The following is a 16,689-nucleotide window of genomic DNA, read 5'->3' on the forward strand; positions in this document are numbered from 1 at the left end:
AGAACCATTATATTCCTAAGGCTGTACCTATGAAATTTGCATTCATTAAGTAAGATCTTTAAAAACAAAAAAAGAAAAGGAGACAAAAGATATAAGAGCCAGAAAACACAATTTGCAGAAAGCAAAGGAATAGGGCTTCAAAAATTATGAAATGTGGCACATATGTGGACCAGCAGTTCGAGTGATATTTGGGATACCTATTTCTCATCCTGGAGTACTTGGGTGAGAGCCCTGGCTCTGATTTTCATCCACCTGTCTGTTAATGCATTCCTTGGAGGCAGCAGGTAGGGGCTCAAATACTTGAGTCCCTGTCAAATACGTGGACAACCAGATAGACTTTGGGGATCCTGGTTTCAGCATGGGCCAGCCCTGGACATTGTGGTCATTTGGGGAGTCAATCTGGTAAAAGATTGATTTCTGTCTGTCCTGATGCCTTTCAAAAGAAATTAAACAAGAATGTGATCAGTAATATTAACTGTGGCTGAGATAAAGAAAAATGTCAAATTTAAAAGCATACAAATTACTAGGATCTATATGGAGGCTTTTTTTTTTATTGTTACAGACACATAATCCAATTTGCATAGGTTGAGAATGCTTGAGAACTAACACAGTACATAGTAAATTAATAAATTTGGCTCTAAGTTTATACTTTATAATCCACAATGAAATTGTTGTTTTATAAGAATATATATAAGCAATCAAAGTGGCTATCCCTAGTTGGCTCTTACCAAGAGACAACACCCAAATTAATCTCTTCACTGGTGTCAATAATAACTAAACACACAGAGGGAAAGAAAGTAAACTGGTTTCATTATTCAAAGACCATCTATAATGTTGTTCTCTCCATTCACTTATAGATCCTGTTTCTTTTCTTTATTCCCTAGCAACAGTCTAATGACTGTTTCTCTATATGAATAAATTTGTATGAAAAGTAATTTTAGGGAGTGGGTAGTTAAAACAATGGTTAAGACAGCAATTGGAGATGCCCGTATCTTGTATCAGAGTCCTTGGGTTCGAGTCCAAGCTCCACTTCCAATTCCACATTCCTACTAATGTATACTCTGGGAGGCAGCAGGTGATGGTAGATACCCAAGTGTCCCTGATACCCACATAGGGGATCTCAATGGAGATCCTGGCTCTGAGCTTCAGCTTGGCCCAGGTCCTTCTTCAGCCTTGCACAGCCCTGCTACTGTGGGAATTTGGGGAATGGACCAGAAAAATAGGATATGTTTCTCCCGTCTCCCTGGACCTCTTTACTCTTTAAATAAATAACAAAATAATTTTTTAAAATTGGTTAGTAAAGGATAGAGAAATCTGCCTGTAACTGGAGGGGAAAGCAGTGGAAGATGGTCCAAGTCCTTGGGCCCCTACACCCACGTGGGAGACCCAGAAGAAGCTCCTGGCTCCAGATCAGTGCAGTTCCAGCCATTGCAGCCAACTGGGGAGTAAACCATCAGATGGAAGACCTCTCTCTCTCTCTCTCTCTCTCTCTCTCTGCCTCTCCTCTGTGTAACTCTTTCAAATAAATAAATAAATCTTTTAAAAAAAAGATTACTTTATAACCAATGTCTGTTAAGAATTTTTGTTTTTTTGACAGGCAGAGTGGACAGTGAGAGAGAGAGAGAGAGACAGAGAGAAAGGTCTTCCTTTTGCCGTTGGTTCACCCTCCAATGGCTGCTGCAGCTGGCGCACCATGCTGATCCAAAGGCAGGAGCCAGGTCCCTATCCTGGTCTCCCTTGGGGTGCAGGGCCCAAGCACTTGGGCCATCCTCCACTGCACTCCCGGGCCACAGCAGAGAGCTGGCCTGGAAGAGGGGCAACCGGGACAGAATCCGGTGCCCCGACCGGGACTAGAACCCGGTGTGCCAGCGCCGCAAGGTGGAGGATTAGCCTAGTGAGCCGCAGCGCCGGCAAGAAATGTTTTAATTTATATCTACTTCAAACAGGTCTTCAAAGAAGGAGGTACCTTTCTCTGAAGGGAGGAGAGAACCTCCACTTTGACTATGACCTTGTCTAAACAAGATAAGAGTCGGGGAACTCAGAGGGCTTCCATAGCCTTGGAAACTCATGACTGGTGCATAGGGAGATTACTGATGCCATAAACAGGAGTGTCAATTTGTAAAGTCAACAACAGGAGTCACGGTGCACTTACTCCTCATGTAGGATCTCTGTCCTTAATGTGCTGTACATTGAGGCTTAATGCTATAACGAGTACTCAAACAGTATATTTCACTTTGTGTTTCTATGGGGGTGCAAACGGTTGAAATCTTTACTTAATGTATACTAAACTGATCTTCTGTAAAAAAAAAAAAAAAAAAAAAAAAAAGAAATTATCAATTCCCAACTTGACTCTCACTGGGATTAAACATGACAATAGGTCTGATCTGATTTCATCATCATTTTAAAAAAATCATCTATTATTTTTCACTTTATGTTTCTGTGTGGGAGCAAACTGTTGAAATCCTTAGTTAATGTATACTAAGCTGATCTTCTGTATATTAAGAGAATCGAAAATGAATCTTGATGTGAATGGAAGGGGAGAGGGAGTGGGAAAGGGGAGGGTTGTGGGTGGGAGGGACGGTATGGGGGGGAAGCCATTGTAATCCATAAGTCGTACTTTGGAAATTTATATTCATTAAATAAAAGATTTAAAAAAAATTTATATCTACTTCAAATTGGTTTTCAAATGAGCTTAGATGTTATTTAACAATTAACAGATAATACTTACCTCATCCACCTGACTGACTTGTCCATGAAACCACTTTATTTAAAAAAATAGAATGAAAAAGAAGCAATTAATGACAAGGTCATTTTTGCAGTATTTATGTGTGTGTATTTACATGTGTTTGTATCTGTCACTCTTCATCTATCAAATATCAGTCCTGATCCAAACATCTCTTAGGGTTCATAATAAGATCAAACTGACATAAAAGTGAACATTTAAAAATATATATATAGTGATAAATTTGGGGGTTCTTTAATTTCCTCAAAACTTAGACACCTAAGGCAGTTAAGATGATTGCCTCTCACATCAGAAAGCCTGGGTTCGAGGCCGGCGCCGCGGCTCACTAGGCTAATCCTCCGCCTAGCGGCGCCGGCACACCGGGTTCTAGTCCCGGTCGGGGCACCGGATTCTGTCCCGGTTGCCCCTCTTCCAGGCCAGCCCTCTGCTGTGGCCAGGGAGTGCAGTGGAGGATGGCCCAGGTGCTTGGGCCCTGCACCCCATGGGAGACCAGGAAAAGCACCTGGCTCCTGGCTCCTGCCATCGGATCAGCGCGGTGCGCCGGCCGCATCGCGCTGGCCGCGGCGGCCATTGGAGGGTGAACCAACGGCAAAGGAAGACCTTTCTCTCTGTCTCTCTCTCTCACTGTCCACTCTGCCTGTCAAAAAAAATAAATAAATAAATAAATAAAAAAAAAAAAAAAAAGAAAGCCTGGGTTCAATTCCCAGCTCCAGCTCCTGACTCCCAATCTCCTGCCAACGCAGATACTGTGAGGCAGTGGTGTGGCTCAAGAAGCAGCGTCATTGTCCTCCAAGGGGGACACCGGGATTGAGTTCCTGACTTCGGGCTTCAGTCCATCCTGGCCCCAACTGTAAAGGGCTTTTGAAGAGTAAACCAGTAGATGGAAGTTCTATCTGTATGCCTATTTCTCTCTTTCACTCTCACTCTACCTCTACCTCTCTGCTTCTCAAATGTTTTTTTAAAACTTAAAAGCCCATTATTTATGTACATGTGTTCCTCTATTAAGTTTCAGAATGTTCAAACTGCAATATATTGAACATACCTTAGAAAGAGATTCCAAAATCTGGAAAATAAAGTCTAAATTAAATATATTTAAAAACAAAATTCCTCACAATGTATAATATTCAGTTCAGGTCTTTTACAATTTTCAACAGAAATGCACTACTTGTTAAAATATAACATTATAAATCTACAGTTCAAAATTATACATTTATACTTGATGTTTTTTATAAACTTCTTCTAGACAACTTCTTCTGGAATAAAATAACTTTGTACCCTGAAATATATCCATATTATTAGGACCCACAACAATTCACATAAGTTATTTCGTCTGTTTTCTTAATACAAATAAGGAGTAAAATTTAAATTCCTCCCAGAAGAGCATCACATTTCTTTTCATACAGCAGAAAGTACAATAATGAATCAGAGACTCTGGGAGTAGGGCCAGCAGTGATCTAGCCCTCCAGGTAACTGCTTTGACACTGAAGTTTGAGGATCGCTAAATGAAATTTTAAAAGTACAGATCTGGGGCCAGCACTGTGGTGTAGCAGGTAAAGCTGCTGCGTGTAGTGCTGGCATCCCATATGGGCACCAGTTCAAGTCCCAGCTGCTCTACTTCTGATCCAGCTCTCTGCTATGGCCTGGGAAAGCAGTAGAAGATGGCCCAAGTCCATGGGCCCCTATACCCACGTGGGAGACCCAGAGGAATCTCCTGGCTTTGGATCAGTGCAGCTCCGGTTTAGGGAGTGAACCACTGGATGGAAGACCTCTCTTCCCCTCTCTCTCCCCCTCCCCCATCCCGTCCCTCTGCCTCTCCTCTCTAACTGGGACTTTCAAATAAGTAAATCTTTTTTAAAAAGTACAAATCTAAAGCCGGCGCCGTGGCTCAATAGGCTAATCCTCCACCTTGCGGCGCCGGCACACCGGGTTCTAGTCCCGGTTGGGGCGCCGGATTCTGTCCCGGTTGCCCCTCTTCCAGGCCAGCTCTCTGCTATGGCCAGGGAGTGCAGTGGAGGATGGCCCAGGTGCTTGGGCCCTGCACCCCATGGGAGACCAGGAAAAGCACCTGGCTCCTGGCTCCTGCCAGGATCAGCGCGGTGCGCTGGCTGCAGCGGCGGCCATTGGAGGGTGAACCAACGGCAAAGGAAGACCTTTCTCTCTCTGTCTCTCTCTCTCACTGTCCACTCTGCCTGTCAAAAAAAAAAAAAAAAAAAAGTACAAATCTAAGCAAAAAAGGCTGAGACTCTCCAGAACATATGTTAGGACAAATTAGAATTCATGAAGAAAACTGTTTTCAGGTATATAAGGGTTTGGAAAGTGGTGTCCATTGAGGCACATTATTTTGTGTAACATTATTCACTCCACCATGAAGTGAGATTCTGAAGTTCTCCAGATCTCCCTTCCTGTCTTTGAACCTCATGGGACATAACAGTATGTCAATTCAACCATTTGTTTTAGCTAGAGTTCTAAAATTCTCTAAAATCACAAAACCTAGGAGTGTAGTAGCTTTCGGAACTACTTCATCTTTTATATTCTATAATTTGAAAATGATGTACTCAGGTGAAGAGTTCTAATTTAGCATTTATGTTTCTTGGCCTTCTGAGCTTCCTGAATCTGATTTGTTGTCTGACATTAATTTAAGGAAGTTCTCAGTTTTTATTGTTTCAAACATTTCTTCTACTCTCTCATATTTCTTCTCCTTATGGTATTTTCATAAGGTATGGGATACACCATTTGAAACTTCTCAAAGCTTTTGGATATTCTAGTTTTGGTATACTTTATAGTCTTTCTTCTTTCTTTTCCATTTTGGAGATTTCTGAGGTATCGTCAAAGCTCAGAGATTCTTTCTTTATTGGGTTTCCAGTCCATTAAAGGCATTTTTCATTTCTGCTTCAGTGTCTTACTCTCTAGCATCTCTTTTTGGCTCTTTCTAGAATCTCTGCTAAGGGGTTCTTGCATAGTCCCTCTTTCTTTGCATGCTGTCTACTTGACTCATTTAAACACTTTGATCATAGTTGTTTTTAAATTCCTCGTCTAATAATTCCAATAACCCTACCATATGTGAGGCTGGCTGTGATGTTTGCTGTCCTTTAATACTACATTTTCATTTTTAGTACGTTTCATAATTTTTAGATAGTCATATTTGTGTTTCTTTTAAACTGCCCTGTTTTGCAGTTCAGTTTATTACATGGTGCCTCTCGTGAGTGGCTACATTCTGGTTTGTCCTGGTCTGCTGGGGACTACCACAGGAACTCAGTCCAAAACAATGCCCTCCCACAAATTTTGCTTAATACACTAAGATCCAGCAATCCTAAGTCGTCCTACAAAAATACTCCGAATTTGTTTTACCACATTGCTTACAATAAATAGAGAGAAGCTATCAAAATATTCATGAACTAAAAAATTTATAAATGGCATTGAAAATCATAGACAAAAACAGAGAATCCATATTTTTGTAAAATGCATTTCCATGAACCTTTTGAATTCCTCTCATTACTTTTGTAATACAAATTTACTTATAAAAACCAAAATATAAACAATCTCTTTGAAAACACAAATGATCTAATCAATGCTATACTTAAAAAATCTACAGCACTGAATGTCTGTAAGTAAGAAGGAAAAACACTGCTTTCCAATGTTTATAACTTCAAACACTGAACCTTAAGCTAATGTCATAGACAGGATATCATACTCGAGTGTTAAAACTTTACGTGTGGTGGTTTAAAAGAATACATACATTATGTTCCTGCTTAACTGCTGCTTCCAGCTGAGCTGCCAAATGTGAACAACGCATCAAGAATGACTTGATATCTTCTCCAACCTTAACAAAATATCAATTTACTTTTATTTCAGAATTCATATTCATATTGGTCAATTTTTAACATATTAAACAACTTTTGAAAAATATTTTGGGGTTTTATGTATAATTTAGTTCCCTCAAATATACAGGACAGGAAAACTATGCTTGAAATGCCATACTAGCAAATGCTCTCAGAAAAAGGGAAGAAAGCACATTCTCAAGGGTGGCCAATTAATGACATATACCCAGTGGTATCTCTACTCGCATACTCCTCTACACAGCCTCAGACAATCAAACATCACAGTCCTAAAGTCCAAGAAAGTGTCACCACTGAGTGTATGTACTATAAATACCTCTGTTAGAAAACGTGAACTTTGGGGGCCAGCACTGTGTCATAGTGGGCTAAGCCTCTGCCTGTGGTGCCAGTTCATGCCCCAGCTGCTCCTCTTCAATTGAGCTCCCTACTAATGGCTTGAGAAGGCAGAAGATGGACCAAGTGCTTGGGCCCCTGCAACTGTGTGGGAGACCCAGAAGAAGCTCCTGGCTTTATAGCTCCTGGCCACTGGAGCCATTTGGGGTGCGAACCAGTGGGTGGAAGACTCTTCTCTGTCTCTCCTTCCCTATGTCTGTAACTCCACATCTCAAATAAATAAAATCTTTAAAAACAGAAAAAGAAAATGTGAACTTTGATTCTAACTGTAAGTATACTTGCCAAGAGCTATACAGTTTCTCAATCTTGTCTAATGGGAAATATAAATACTTATGGGAATAAATAGCTACAGATTAAATGTCACAATTACTAAATATCTTCTAACAGAACAGTGATTTGCAAACAGAGAATTGACTTATGAAAAACAAATCATAGATGCTGATATAGTTAGGATTCTCAGAGTGGTTCTCCACGAAGGGGGTGTTCCCTAAACATTACATTTTAAACATGCATGTATTGGTCATGGTAAAGACCTACAATTACCTAGAAGAGGGAAAACTGAAATAATAATCCAGGAGAGTGAGAAAATGAATGAACTAGATTTACTAAATCACCAATACACAACATTAGCAGGCTTGACCCACATTCAAGTTCCAAAAACAGACTGATTTGATCAGGCTTGAAGTTTAACCAAATGAAATCAATGAAGCAGAAGAAAAGAAAATGTATAAGGGAGTGATAAGAGTGGATCACAGCAGGTTGGCGCTGTGGAATAGTAGGCTAAACCTCCAGCTGTGGTGCCGGTATTCCATATGAACACCAGTCTATGTCAGGCTGCTCCTCTTCTGATCTAGCTCTCTGCTATGGCCTGGAAAAGTGGTGAAAGATGGCTCAAGCACTTGGGCCCTTGAACCTGCAAGGGAGACCTTGAGGAAGCTCCTGGCTCCTAGCTTCAGATCAGCCCAGCTCCAGCCATTGCAGCTATTTGGGGGGTGAACCAGTAGAAGGAAGATCTTTGTTTCTCCCTCTCTCTGTGACTCTACCTCTCAAATAAATAAATGTTAAAAAAAAAAAAAAAAAGGTGGACCACAAATTTTAAACTGGGTAAGTAAGGACATGAAGAGGAGTTGGGACAATAAAAAGGCAGTGGAATGAATGGAATCAAAGGCTTTTTGGTATAAATTAATATACAGACTTTGAAGGAAAAGATAGGAAGTAGTGGCCAATGACAGATATTAAAATTTAAATTATAGAACAATTATTGTTAACAGCAAGGACTAGGAGATGTCACCTTAGTCATTTAGTGAGAGAAATTGAATGGAAGATAAGATCTCTGAAGGAAAGGAAATCAAAATTAACTAAAATGCTAGAGTATTTGAAAAGCTTTTATATGTGTATTGAAATCATCAAGAATTATGACAACAGGAGTGTTATAAGTAGAATATATTACAATATTGGCTACTAGTCACCTACTCTATATTGATTTTTCTTTTTTCCCTTACCAACATGACCTCAATTTTATTGAGGATAGGAATATACAGTAAATAATAACAATAATAAACTTATTGGCCTTATTTACTCATAAGGGTAGTCACATATCCCAACCAGGCCAATAAGCTGGGGAGCACTACCAGAAAGACCCTTAGAAGGGGTTCAAAAATATTACTTAAGATTAGGATATAAAAATACAGGAGCAGTCTTCACTTCAGTGTTAATATCACAATAAGAAAAAATATAGAGTAAGAATTTTTACGCTTTCCTTAAGAATACCAAAAAAAAAAGATAACACAAGGAAGACTTGTGAGTTAAGTCCACAAAAGAGTAGGCACTTTGTAGATGGACAAGGTAACAAAGCCATTTCCCACCTAAAGAGAGAACAGTGGAAGGAAAGGTCTTTAGCTCAGTATATCCAGTCTGAAATCTGAAAGAATGATGAAAATTGAGAGTTGCTGACAGCCAGCTAGCCTGCAGATGGAATGGGTTGAGGAAGAGTTAATCCTCCACCTGTGGCGCCATCATCCCATATGAGCACCGGTTCTAGTCCTGGCTGCTCCTTTTCCAATCAGCTCTCTGCTATGGCCTTGGAAAGCAGTAGAAGATGGCCAAAGTCCTTGGGCCCCTGCACCCCTGTGGGAGACCCAGAAGCTCCTGGCTTCAGATCGACACAGCTCCAGCTGTTGTGGCCATCTGCGGGAGTGAACCAGTGGATGAAAGACCTCTCGACCTCTCTTTCTCTCTGCCTCTGCCTCTCTTTATTTCTGCCTTTCAAACAAATAAATAAATCTTTGAAAAAAAAAAAAAAACACAATAAGGTTTTGCCTCACCCCAGTTAGAATAAATCAAAAGAAGCTGGCAAGGATGTGGAGAATAAAGTACCCTAATCCACTCTTGTTGGGAATGCCAACTAGTACAGATATTGTGGAAGACAATATGGAGCTACCTCATAAAGCTTAAAATAGATATACCGTAAGACCCAGCAATCATACTCCTGGGAATTTACCCAGAGGAAATGAAATCAGCATATGAGAGAATTCTATGTACCCCTAAGTTTATTGCAGCTCAATTCACAATAGCTAAGGGAGGAAATCAACCCAGATGCCCATCAACAAATGGCTGGGTAAAGAAAATGTGGTATATGCACTATGGACTACTACTCAGCTATACAAAATAATGAAATATTGCCTTCCACAACAAAAAATGGATGCAACTAGAAACCATCGCACTCAGAGAAATAAGCCAGTCTCAAAAAGACAGCTACCATATGTCTTTCCTGATCTGTGGTAATAGAGTACAAAAAATAAATTTATTAGTGAAATGGACAGTTTGAGATTGTTTATAGCCCTTGTCTCTAGTATTGAGGAACACTTTTTTCCTCCTAGTTGTTATTTACTTAGTGTAGGGTTAATCTTACGATTATAAATTAAACTGAAAGTAGATCATTGTAAAAATTAAAAAGAAAGAATAATAAAGGAAGGAGGGAGAGTGAGAGTGTGAGTGGAGGGAGTATAAAGTGGGAAGTATCGCTATGCTCCTAAATCTAAATCCTAAATGCAGGATTCCAGTGCTGCAGGTGGAACCTTAGCCCACTATGCCACAGCACTGGCCCAAGAAAATATCTAAAGTGACTCAAAACACACATCTCAGGCCATCATCCCAGTCCCTTAAAATTAAACAGGATAGGCATTTTCATTACAAGTAGTCTCAAGATACTGCTGTTCATTAGTAACTTTTAAGGTAGCTACAAGATTTTTTAAAAATCAATATATTACTTTCAAGTTTCCTAAGAGCATCATTTTCACAGATGGGGAATTTATTCTCAGAAAATTTATGGAGTCTAAAAGACTAACCCTTTTCAGCATTAGTATCTCTATGTTTGGGGTTACATATTCTCACAGATAGTTACCTCTTCCTGTTCAGGTTCCACATTTTGTTTTTCTCCTCCTTGAATGTCTAATCTAAAAGTTTCTTCCAAAGTAGAAACAAGCTATGAAAAAAAAAAAAAAAACAAAGCAAATTAAACACTTTCATAATTTATATTAGTGCCATTAAACATAAAAGGTTTGTACCTATTATTCCAGGACTCTCCTAGCATTAAGACTTACTCCTATTTAAGCCATAAACTTAAATTTTCCATCCCATACCTCATTATTCATCATTAAGAAGCCAAAACAATGCTTGGCCCTAAACCCTATCAACAGAGATATTCTTCATGGCTGTACAATTTCTATGTTGATAGGTATCTAAAAAGCAAAGAATCTACCCAGAATAGTTAACGGATTAGGTAAGTTTTCCTCAATGTCTGACTTCCTTGATTTTCTCCTCTGAAGAGAGTAAGGAAAATAGAAATATGAATACCTAAGTAATGGCTTTTCAAGAAATTTTTTGAGTTCACCCCTCAAACCTTGAGCAAATTAAGAGAGGAAGAAGATGTACAATTTGGGACATGTTCAATCGGACTTGCCCCAAACGGTGGAGTTAGAAACGTGCCAGGGGATTCCAATACAATCCCATCAAGGTGGCATGTACTAATGCCATCTCACTAGTCCAAGTGATCAGTTTCAGTTCACAAATGATCACACTGATAGGTCTAAGAGTCAAAGGGATCACACAAAAAAGACTAGTGTCTGCTAATACTAACTGACAGAATCAAAAAGGGAGAGAACGATCCATCATGGGAAGTGGGATACGCAGCAGACTCATAGAATGGCAGATGTCCTAAATAGCACTCTGGCCTCAGAATCAGCCCTTGAGGCATTCAGATCTGGCTGAAGAGCCCATGAGAGTATTTTAGGCATGGAAAGCCAAGACACTGTGGAAAAAAAAAAAAAAAAAAGAAGACCTATATGAAAGATCTCTGCAAGTGAGATCCCAGTGGAAAGAACAGGGCCATCAAAGAAGGAGGTACCTTTCTCTGAAGGGAGGAGAGAACTTCCACTTTGACTATGACCCTGTCTAAATAAGATTGAAGTCGGCGAACTCAAAAGGCTTCCATAGCCTTGGCAACTCATGACTAGAGCCTAGGGAAATTACTGATGCCATAAACAAGAGTGTCAAATTGTTAAGTCAACAACAGGAGTCACTGTGTACTTACTTCTCATGTGGGATCTGTCCTTAATGTGTTATCCAATGTGAAGTAATGCTATAACTAGTACTGAAACAGTATTTTACACTTTGTGTTTTTGTGTGGGTGCAAACTGATGAAATCTTTACTTAATATGTACTAAATCGATCTTCTGTATATAAAGATAATTGAAAATGAATCTTGATGTGAATGGAATGGGAGAGGGAGCGGGAGATGGGAGGGGTGCGAGTGGGAGGGAAATTATGGTGGGGGGGAAGCCACTGTAATCCATAAACTGTACTTTGGAAATTTATATTTACTAAATAAAAAAAAGTTTAACAAAATATTTCATGTTCTTCACTGCTCTTCTTTGATAACTGGTGTATTTACAATTCAATTCTGGGTCATTGTGCAAAGAGAAACACAAAGGAAGGGTACTTTTTCCAACACCAAGAACTAAAGTTTTTTAAATACAGAGAAGAGTTACAGGCATGAAATGAAGAAAGGTTTATCTTTAAAAGTTCGACTTCCAAGGGAGGTCCTAGTCTGGCATCTGAGAAGCTGGATTTTGGAAGTGTTCCCACCATGCACTGAGATTTGCAGCTCACTATTCCTGACCTATTTGTACACTGTGGTTTGTTCTCAAAATCTGTTTTCCTTACAGAAATCTGGAATTTTGGCTCATGCTAGGCAGACACTGTTTCTAATGATTTTCCCTAGTAGATATTATACTTGTATTATCATACTTTGTTGCAAGAGAATTTAAACATATGGGACTCCAAAGGTAGAAGACTCTTGCAAGCTCAGAGCTGGTTTCTTCCAGATTTCCCTTCATGTGTCACCAGTTAAAAATCTGAATCACCAATATTTACTATAGGTTGAGTCTTATGCATCCTCCTACAAAAATCAATAAACCTGGGAGTAGTCATGGAGATCCCCGAGCACAGGGACCAGTAACTGTCTTACCATCTCCAGACGTTTGGTGATCATCTTGATCTTTTGGTCTTTCCCTGTTAACTCCTGTGTCTTACTCGTCTGAATGGGCAAAGCGTATCGTAAAAGGGATTCTCCTGTTGGTGGAGATCTTAAGACCATTGGCTCCATTTTATCATGTACTAACTTTCCACTACGTTTTTCTTTTAGTTTATGCGACAATGGCGCCTTAAGCAGCCCTTTCTTATACATCAATTCTGGAACATTTGCCAAGGCAGCACTTGTAGATTGCAGGTACTTTGATGGCTTCATTTCTTTTTGGACTTAGCTTCCAAGTTACAGATGAAAAATTTAAGTCCTCCCTGTGAATAAAGCATAAGAGAGTCACAGAATTTGATCAATAAAAATAAAGTTATTCTAACAAAATTCATGTACTATATTTATTATTATTTCTCTAATGTTTTACCAGTTTTCTCAGAATATATCAAACAACTTCTGGGAGCTACAATTATATTTTTGGTTATAATTACTTAAGCAAAATGAGCATGAAAAGCAAAATGAGTTAAGAAAGTATCTAATTTACATCAATAAATTATTTAATCAAAATAAACAAAATAGTTAAGGCACTATTGTCTTTAAGCTATGCCATTAATACACACAATTATTCCCATTGTACATGTGTGTAAACTGCACTAAGGAATTAAAAACTAGCTAAGTGTCACAAAGCTGTTAAGATTTAAAGCTGGAATTCCAGGGGCTGGTGCTGTGGTGTAGAGGGTTAGACTGCCACCTGCAGTGCCGGCATCCCATGAGGGCGCCAGTTCCAGTCCCAGCTGCTCCACTTCTGATATCTAGCTCTCTGCTGTTGCCTGGGAAGGCAGTAGAAGATGGCCCAACTCTTTGGGCCCCTGCACCCATGTGAGGGACCCTGAAGAAGCTCCTGGCTCCTGGCTCTGGATCAGTGCAGCTCTGGCCATTGCAGCCAATTGGGTAGTGAACCAGCAGATGGAGGGATCTGCTGGTTCTCTCTCCCTCTCTCTGCCTCTCCTTCTCTCTCTGTTTAACTCTTTCAAATAATAAATCTTTAAAAATAAACAAAAAAAAATTTTAAAGAAAGATTTAAAGTTGGAATTCCAAAACTGATCAATTTGGTTACAAATCTTGCTTTTCTATACCATTTGTTCTCCATATGAAATAATGTTCAGTTGTTTAAAGAGCATTTAGCATTTCATGAAAATGAAGAGGGAAATAGATGGATATGTCTGATTAAAAATGATAGAAAGGAAGGGGCACTATGATGCAGCAGATTAAGTTGCTACATGGGATACCCACAGCCCATATCTGAGTGTTAATTTGAGGGCCAACAATTCTGCTTCTGTCCAGCTTTCTGTTAACTGCATCTTGGGAAGCAGGTAATGATGGCTTAGGTTCTTGGGCCCTTGCTACCCATGTGGGAGACCTGGATGAGATGCTGGGCTCCTAGCTCCAGTCAGGCCAGCCCTAGCAGTTGCTAGCATCTGGGGAGTGAATCAGTAGATGTGTGTGTATGTGTTTGTGTTTGTGTGTGTGTGTGTGTGTGCATCCCTGCCTTTCATGTATATTTTAAAAAAGCTTTTTTAATGATGGAAAAATTATCAATTTCTGTGAAGATGATGAATTTCAAAGTCAACTCTGGGGAAATCACAAAGTGGAGATGGAAATATTCTTAGTAAGTAGCAAACAAAATTTAACTAAGAAATCCCTCAAAGACCGATTTGTGTATGGGGAAAATAATACAGGGATGCAGAGAGTGGAAAGTGCACAGACAACAGTGAAAGAACATATTTTTAATTTTTTTAAATAAAAGATTTGAAAGGCAGAGTTAGGGGCCAGTACTGTGGCGCAGTGGGTTAATGTGCTGGCCTGAAGCACTGGCATCCCATATGGGCACCAGTTCTAGTCCCAGCTACTCTACTTCCTATCCAGCTCTCTGCTATAGCCTGAGAAAACAGTAGAAGATGGCCCAACTGCTTGGGCTCCTGCTTTTGCTTGGGAGACCTGGAAGAAGCTCCTGGCTCCTCACTTTGGATCGACACAGTTCCGGCCGTTGCGGCCATTTGGGAGTGAACCATTGGATGGAAGGCCTCTCTCTCTCTCTGCATAATTCTGACTTTCAAATAAAGAAATTAAAAAAAAAAGGCAGAGTTAAAGAGAGGGGGAAGAGAAAGAGAGTTATCTTCCATCTACTGGTTCACTCCCCAAATGGCCACAACAACAGGGCTGGGCAAGCCTGAAGCTAGGAGCCAGCACTTTCATATCTAGGTCTGCCACCTAGGTGGAGGGAACCAAGTACAACCTTCCACTGTGTTCCCAGGTGCATCAGCAGGTAGCTGGATCCAAACTGAAGCAGCCAGGACTCAAATCAGGCCCCATGTGAGCTGCCAGTGTCATAGGTAAAAGCTTCACTTGCAAGCCACAACACAGTTCCCTAATTCTGTTTTTAGCTTTTCTTCAGACTGAAACTAAAATGTGCCCTTAACATACCACTATCCATACCATATGCCATTATCCCTATGGGACATAGCAGAGTCATATCAAGGTCACAGGATTATGAAAACTTTTAGAAGGAAAAAAAGCTAATCCTAGATATGCAATTTATAACATGAAATTAAACATTCATCAGATGGGCACTAACAAATCGGACGTTGCAGAATGGGTTGATGAACTTGAAGACACACGAAAGTATCCTGGAAGCTGAAGCGCAGAAAGGCACTGAAAAACTCACAGAGCAGGAGTGGTTTCTTATAAAGTCGTCCACTGTTAGTGTGACTGGAGTCCCACTAAGGAGAAGGGGAAGCAGTAAAACATTGGAATAATGACCTTTTCCAAATCTGGTGAAAAACATCAGTACAGACTCAGCTTGCTGGCCACAAGAACACACAGAATGGAGTGGGCCAATCAAAAACAAAATGAACAACTTGTGGAGAAGAAACCGCTGGATTTTACAAGAAATGGCTTTTAACACAAACGGGTAAGCCGCTTCAGACAGGTAAGGGCAAGGTTTATCTACGGGGAAAGGCAAGAAGGCAGAGATGTGGGTCACTTCAACCAAACAGCAAGAGACTGCTGCAACATTACTGGGTCCAGGGAGGGAAGGCCTAACAAACGCACCCCTGAAATCCACACAGAGCTAAGAGGCACACTCGGGGCCACCTGCATTAACAAGGCGGTCGTCAGGGGCTGCTGAGCAGTTACGTCACCTTCCCCTCCTACCAATCACTTCCCGCCACCCTGAGGGGCCTTTCAAACCTCTCAGGGCGCAAAGCCCCGCAGCAGGGGTCGGGCAGGGAGGGAGCCTCGCACACCCCGCGGCGGGCGTCCCGAGAGAAAAGCGCGGTGCCTCCCTCCGCGGGGGCGAGCCCGCCCGAGGGACGACCTCCAGCCCCAGAGGAGCCCGCCCGAGACCCCCACTCTGCTCCCTCAGCGCCGTTAGCGGAACCGCAGCCTCCCGCCGACTCGCCACGGGCGCTGCTCTGGCGAGGCCGAGTCTAAGGTGCAAAACCATTTGCCTGAGGAAGCCGAGCCCCGAGTCTGCTGTGCTTCAAGTCAGAAGCCGCCCAGATGGCCGAGAGCCCGGCGCGGCGCCCCTGGGCGCACCAACCACCGCAGGGGCGCGCCGCCGGACCCCGTGGACCCGCCTCACGGGCACCGACGACTTCGTGGGGCGTCACAGACGCCGAAGACACCTGGTGCCGTTAACGTACGTCACAAATGCCGACACCGGCACCAATGATGACATCACAGACACCAAGGACACCCGGGGCCGGGGGCGTTCTCCACAGACTCGGAGGGTCTGGTGCAGTTGAACTGAGTCTTCATTCGGACGTGGTTTCCAACGACCCTTCAAGAAGAGATGCTCGCCCTGAGAGGGCCGGGGGGCTAGAACACAAGCTGCCCTTGAGGGGAGAGAGAGTGGCTGCAGGGATGAGTCTAAGTCCAGTCGGCCTCTTTTTTGCGCAGGGAGGGTGTCCTTATTGAGTATGCAAATAGAATGGAGTTGGGCCAGGGTTCAGTGCACACATGCTGGTCATTGCATCATCTTGGTGCTAGAGGACACGTCTGTGCCTCATGAGAAAGTGACTGTGCTAAGTTAGCACGCAACTGGGTGGATTCGAGTGCAGGGCTGGAGAGAGACCGTGGAGCTTCTTCCAGCGCTTTCGCTCCCTGACTCCCTGCCAACTCAG

General features: G+C 41.6%; 1 protein-coding gene across 11 annotated transcripts in view; it reads right to left on the reverse strand.

The window, feature by feature from the left end:
• Positions 1–16,198, reverse strand: part of LOC103352374 (coiled-coil domain-containing protein 7) — a 258,082-nt gene extending 241,884 nt beyond the window's left edge. For 6 of the 11 annotated variants that reach the window (XM_051833415.2, XM_051833414.2, XM_051833410.2 and 3 more), the window contains exons 1-6: positions 16,015–16,198; positions 12,500–12,828; positions 10,376–10,456; positions 6,480–6,563; positions 3,786–3,806; positions 2,729–2,761 (exon numbers count right to left, since the gene is read on the reverse strand). In XM_051833415.2, coding sequence (XP_051689375.2) covers positions 2,729–2,761; positions 3,786–3,806; positions 6,480–6,563; positions 10,376–10,456; positions 12,500–12,778 — 498 coding nt within the window. In that variant the 5' untranslated portion in view covers positions 12,779–12,828; positions 16,015–16,198. Of the gene's footprint in view, positions 1–197; positions 359–2,728; positions 2,762–3,785; positions 3,807–6,479; positions 6,564–10,375; positions 10,457–12,499; positions 12,829–15,140; positions 15,286–15,325; positions 15,512–16,014 lie in introns of those variants that run through there. The other 5 variants (XM_070056201.1, XM_070056199.1, XM_070056200.1 and 2 more) reach the window with 5 other exon arrangements.
• Between the last annotated feature and the right edge of the window lie 491 nt (positions 16,199–16,689).

The sequence above is a fragment of the Oryctolagus cuniculus genome, chromosome 13 (assembly GCF_964237555.1).
Source record: "Oryctolagus cuniculus chromosome 13, mOryCun1.1, whole genome shotgun sequence".
In the NCBI taxonomy this organism is placed as follows: Eukaryota; Metazoa; Chordata; class Mammalia; order Lagomorpha; family Leporidae; genus Oryctolagus; species Oryctolagus cuniculus.